Consider the following 6,000-nt stretch of genomic DNA (forward strand, 5'->3'; position numbering starts at 1 on the left):
AAAATAAAGGGCACTGTGTGCCATGTAAAGGAGCTTATACTTTGTCTTTTAAGATGATGAAGACTCCCTGAGAGTTTGAGGCAAAGGGAGTGGCATGGTTAACAAAGAAGGGTGTAAGTAAACCAAGAGAATTAATATGGGGCTGGGGGCTGAGACTGGACTCCAAAAGATTCACTAGGAGAAAGTGGTGACTCCTGTATTCACATTGAGAGTATGACTAAGTTAGGACTGTATGGAATGCTTAAAAAACAGAGCTGAGAACCAAGGAGTAAAGAGAAAGCCAAATTTCTGCTCTCTGATGTGACATCAAGTGAGCCACCACGACAGAGAACCCACAACACAGCTACCACCAATGACAGCCTTCCCTTAAGATGACAGAAGCTGATGATGGGTATGTTAGATCTAGCATCTACCCAGCGACGTTTCCAGCAGTCCTTAGGCCCTGGAGCCTTGTCCAAACCTGGTTAACTGGCTGATGAGCTTTACGTGCCAAGGAAGGTATTAATATTCTGTATTAATATTCTGTATTAATAATGAGTTCTGTATTAATATTCTACTTAGTGATGTTACAGAATCTGCTTCTCTTTCTTGAGGTCAGGTAGCCCTACGGTATAGTAGTTAATAAGGAGAGAGAGTGGACATAGCCTAGGGGTGCAGACTAGGGAACATGGGCTCTAGTTCTAGCTCTGTAGCTTGTGAGACTATTCACGCCTCTTCTCCCCCTTCTGCCTCATTTCTCCATGACTCTACATGGTTTGCATCCTCCTCCCGTTTCTGGGAATTTTCATGCTCTATATTTCACAAAGAAGCACCACAGTAGCCACATAAAATGACATTTTTAGAGCCATTACATGCTATAAAACAATTTCATATGCATTTTTATGTCTCAAGGTTACTGAAATTGTTATTAAATATATTTGAACACTGGGAAAAATTCTGAGATTCAAAAGGAATGTTCTTTTCCATTTCAGTCAACTGAAGTATTCTTCCAAGGAGGCTGGGTATGAAGGGATAAATAATTTTGATACAATGTCTTCATTTTTAAAATTACCAATTTCACTGGTAATCACCTTTTGAAGTTTGGGATAAAAAAAATGAGTTTTTCCCATGGTGGAATAATGCATAAAAGCAATAAAACAATCATTTCTGATTTGTTCAGTTACAGCTCCTAAAAACAAACTGTTAACCTGGCCAGATTATTTAAATCTGTTTATTCACTGAGGTACTCCAAGTGTTTAGAACAATATTGGACACATAGTTGGCATTCACTAAATATTTGTTGAATGAATGTGTAAGAAACCTATTCACACAGAATGGACAGCAAAGTCCAGAAGGAAAGCTAAAATGTCCTAGTTCCAGCCAAAATGCAACTATTATTTTTTAACATAATGAGGCAAAGAAGTAAAAAGTGTGACCCAAAGCAAAGGGTAATACCAACTGAACAACATATTTAAAACCTGCATATCTGGTATGTTGTGCTCTCATTACTCACTGTATCTGCAGCAGTGAGATTGATACCAAGTCCTCCAGCTCGTGTGCTTAGCAGGAACACAAAGATGTCATTCCTGTAGAAAAGGGAAGAAGATATGTTAAGAGGGAATACTACAAGAGAAAGAAAGCACATGGCAATAGACAGGGATCTCTGAAAACAGAGTGGTGTCCAGAACTAGAAAGGGTTACCCAGGCCTGATCCACATTTCTTGACATACTGTACCAAGGTGCTCTGATGTTAAAATGAAATCATGGTTGTCATCTTCTAATGTGCAGATATACTTCTGCTGCCTACTAATACTGATGGACTGATAGTATAATTATAAATATGTAGCAAACGTTAACAGAAAAATATGTGATCATGGAAGTAGCTATATAATAATCGTAGCTCAAACAAGTCAAACCATTCAAAGTTCACACAGAGGGTACAAAAACCAGTATTCCTTGGCGCTTCCCCCAGGAATCATGACTACCAATAATGTGGAAACTAACGATTATAATTCCCAAAGCACTCATTTTCAGAAGAATAAAATCAGTCCCAGAAAAATGACCCTGAGGTCAGGACTAAGAACCAGGTCATGACTTCAACATATTAAGCCGAACTTAGGATCAATCTATGAAGACTTAAATTAAAGTACTTTTTAAAAGGGGCACCTGGATAGCTCAGTGGGTTAAGCCTCTGCCTTCGACTCAGGTTATGGTCTCAGGGTCCTGGGATTGAACCCCGCATTGGGCTCTCTGCTTGACTGGGAGCCTGCTTCCCTCTCTCTCTCTGTCTGCCTCTCTGCCTACTTGTGATCTTTCTCTCTCTCTGTGTCAAATAAATAAATAACATCTTTAAAAAAAAAGAAAGTACTTTTTAATGAATGGCAACATAGGCCCCATGATTGGATACAATTGCCTCAAGTTTCTCTTGACATCCTTCGTCCTTTTAAAGAAACCCAGAATTACAAGGAAACCAGTAGGTGCCACTGTCACTCATTCAGACAACAAATATTTACTGAATACCTTCTAGGAATAGGGCCCAGGCCAGATCACAGAGAGGAGCCTTGGACCACAAGATTTATCTATGTACACACATAAAATTAGGGGCTCAGTTTGAACCCAATTCTTGCATATTTTTTAAGATTCTCTTGCATTTTTATGTTCCTGCCACCCAAGGTTATTTTCCAGAACATTTCAGAGACAAAGGAACTGCAGTATACCAGTGAGCAAACTTCAGTCCTTTAAATCAAGCTGCTAATTCCTTTTCTCATGATTTTTTTTTTTTAAAGATTTTATTTATTTATTTGACAGACAGATCACAAGTAGAGAGAGGCAGGCAGACAGAGAAGGGAGGAAGCAGGCTCCCTGCTGAGCAGAGAGCCCGATGCGGGGCTCGATCCCAGGACGCTGGGATCATGACCTGAGCCGAAGGCAGAGGCCCCAACCCACTGAGCCACCCAGGCGCCCCGTCCTTTTCTCATGATTAAAATGAGAAATACAACGAGAAATTCATTTAGACCAGTGTTATTCAAATTGCAGGTCACTCCTGTTATTGGCCATGAACTCAGTTCAGTAGATCTGAACAACATTAAAGAAATAAATTAAAGAAAGGAATAGAACAGGTTAGAAAATACAGGGGAACCTGGCTGACTCAGTCAGAAGAGCATTATGACTCAAGTTTCAGATATGGCATAGAGGTACTAAGAGGTACTAAATTCCAGTGTAAAATGAATTTTATTTATCCCTTGATGCTGTTCTTCCTTGGTAAAGTCATTTGACTGAAGGTCTGTTTCCTGGACTATAAAATGAGGATGCTCTGAATACAGCTGAAGTGACTAAGCGATGACACATCAACAGTAAACATGAGTATCAGGGAAGGAACTATTTTGAAATTAGCCTCCTGGTTAATCACGAAGCTGTGCTGGTCCTAGAGAAATCAGTCCATTATCTGCATTTAGTCACACACAAGGTTCCTAGAGGCAGGAATGATAACAAAGTATGTCTGCACGCCTGTTATAAGGCCAGATTCCAAAAGCTCTATACTCTACTCTCACTGAAGTTCTACTCGTTTTCTTTGTTTTTGTTTTTTTTTAAGATTTAATTTATTTATTTGAGAGAGAGAGAATGAGAGAGAGCATGAGAGGGCGGGAGGGTCAGAGGGAGAAGCAGACTTCCCTGCAGAGCAGGGAGTCCGATGCGGAACTTGATCCTGGGACTCCAGGATCATGACCCGAGGTGAAGGCTGCTGCTTAAACGAACCGGGCCACCCATATGCCACTGAAGTTCTACTAGTTTATCCTTGAATTTTATCATCAAGTTTAATATTTCATAACTTTACTTATTTAGTTTATAAAATGTCCCCGTTTATAGTTAATACATAGAGGCAAAACCAAAAAGTTAAAAGGCACATGCTAGTTTGCAAACACATTTTCCTATAGGTATGAGATGATATAAATGGAAGCTTGATACCTCATAGCCCAGAGGAGCGTATCTAACCACAGTGAGGCTGCAAATAAAAACTGACTGAGCTTTCCATGGCTACACTAATCTCCACAGAAAAATTCTTCCCTCTTTGACCCTGAGAAGACTGCCCCTCCCCATACTTCTCTCTCCTGCTTTGGTGGATACAGAAGCAGCAGTCAGAGGCTTCTCTCCCATACCTGTGTGCAAGCTGATGGAACCACCCAATGGCTGGAACTCTTGGGAATTCCTAAAGAAGTCCAGAGCCTGAGCAAGAGGTAGGGGCGGGGGAAGGAGATGAGACAGGGAGGGAGGTAGAAAGCAGCTGGGAACTACAATAATAAGGAAGGGTAAAGGCTGGGGTGCCTGGGTGGCTCAGTAGGTTAAGCGTCTGACTATTGATCTCAGCTCAGGTCTTGATCTCAGGGTCTCGAGTTCAAGCCCCATGTTGGGCTCCTCACTGGATGTGGAACCTACTTAAAAAAAAGAAGGGTAGAACACCTGGGTGGCTCAGTCTCTTAAGCATCTGCCTTCAGCTCAGGTCATGATCCCAGAGTCTTGGGATTGATTCCTAAATCAGGCTTCTTGCTCAGTGGGGAACCTGCTTCTCTCTTTTCCTCTGCCTGCTGCTCCCCCTGCTTGTGCCCTCTAGCTCTGTCAAGTAAATAAATAAAATCTTTAAAAAAAAAAAGGGGGGGTAGAGGCAGAAAGATGGGTCATTTCCATTGTCTGGACAGCCAGAGATAAATCCCCAGATATGGAAAAATAAGGATTATGGAAACCTCACATTGTTTAAATTACTATCCATCCTAGAACACGTTGCTGGATCATTTATAAACAAAAACATCTAAATCAAACTGCTGAGAAGTTCCTTTCAACTTAATTAATCTAGTACTGATAATGTGAATTACTGTTTTGGGGGCTCTGCCTAAAAGGAAGAAAAGAGGATCCCTGAAGGCAACGTGATGGTTTGGGTGCCCTCTAGGGGGCTGAAAACGAATTTCAACTCAGGGTTTCTGTTGAACAGGCCTCCGAGAGCAGGCTTCTGGGTGGTCTGTGAAGGAGCCTATGAAATCGCGTAGAAAAGACATGATTAGGTCTTCTCACTCTTATTCTTGTTTAATGACCCACTGAGGCCACTTTGCACCAAAATATCCAAATAGTCCTGGGCATGTAGCCTAACTGACTGCAGTGAAGACTTGCTCAACGACTGAAAGACAGCCAGAATGAACGAAGAGGCTGGAACTCTATGACATTCTAAGAAAAATCAATGTTACACTCAATTTTTCTTATGTTTTCCAAAGGGTCACCCTGAGGGATCAGATGATGTGTGTGTGTGGGGGTGATCCATTTGGTAAATGTCATTGGTAAGAAGAAGGGAAGTGAAGGCTGAGGCACTCCAGAGCAAAGACCTTGTGAATGGCTTCTAGGATCATGCACTGATCACATGTTCTGAATGTTGCCCAGTCAGGACATCCTGGCCAAACAGTCTTTGGTCTCAGTCGGACTTTTTCCTGGAAGGATCCCTCATAAATAAATCTTGTAAGAAGGGAATGTAAATGGCTTTTTATAGGAGTTCTTGTTTACTCTGGCTGACCTTTGAGCCACAGGGCTCTCTAGTTGAAGCCACCTTTTTTCCTTTTTGATGTCTTTTCATTAATAATAATGAAAATATTTGGCAAGCCATGCTTTTTTGTTTTCAAAAACACCTGTCTTTTCTCTATATTGGGCTACATCAGTCACTCAAATTTAGAAGTTGAGAACTTCCCATTTGGAGGGGTCTGCCAGGGAAGCATCTTATCAGCACAGGCACAGTTCAGACCCTATATATGAGAAGAGATTATGTCTACTCCTAATTCCAACTCTAGTCAACTATCTACCTCATCATGTAGGCAGGGAAGGAGACATTAGTCCGTTTTTCTCGTTTTGCCTAATATTAGACACGTGTTAAAATGATGGATACTCAAATATTGAATCTGAATAAGTATCACTTGCTCCCTCAATAACTCTCAGCTGTAGGGTCTGGAAGCTTAAGTAAGGCTTCCCAAGAAAGCTGTGTAAAAA

The 6,000-nt window shown here is 41.2% G+C and overlaps 1 protein-coding gene across 1 annotated transcript in view; it reads right to left on the bottom strand.

Moving 5' to 3' along the window:
- INO80 (INO80 complex ATPase subunit) overlaps window positions 1-6,000 on the bottom strand; it is a 135,479-nt gene that overhangs the window by 14,893 nt on the left and 114,586 nt on the right. The window contains exon 29 of the mRNA XM_080807448.1: window positions 1,493-1,565. Coding sequence (XP_080663574.1) covers window positions 1,493-1,565 — 73 coding nt within the window. The remainder of the gene's footprint in view (window positions 1-1,492; window positions 1,566-6,000) is intronic.

The sequence above is a fragment of the Martes martes genome (assembly GCF_963455335.1).
Source record: "Martes martes genome assembly, chromosome: 7".
NCBI classification, from domain to species: Eukaryota; Metazoa; Chordata; class Mammalia; order Carnivora; family Mustelidae; genus Martes; species Martes martes.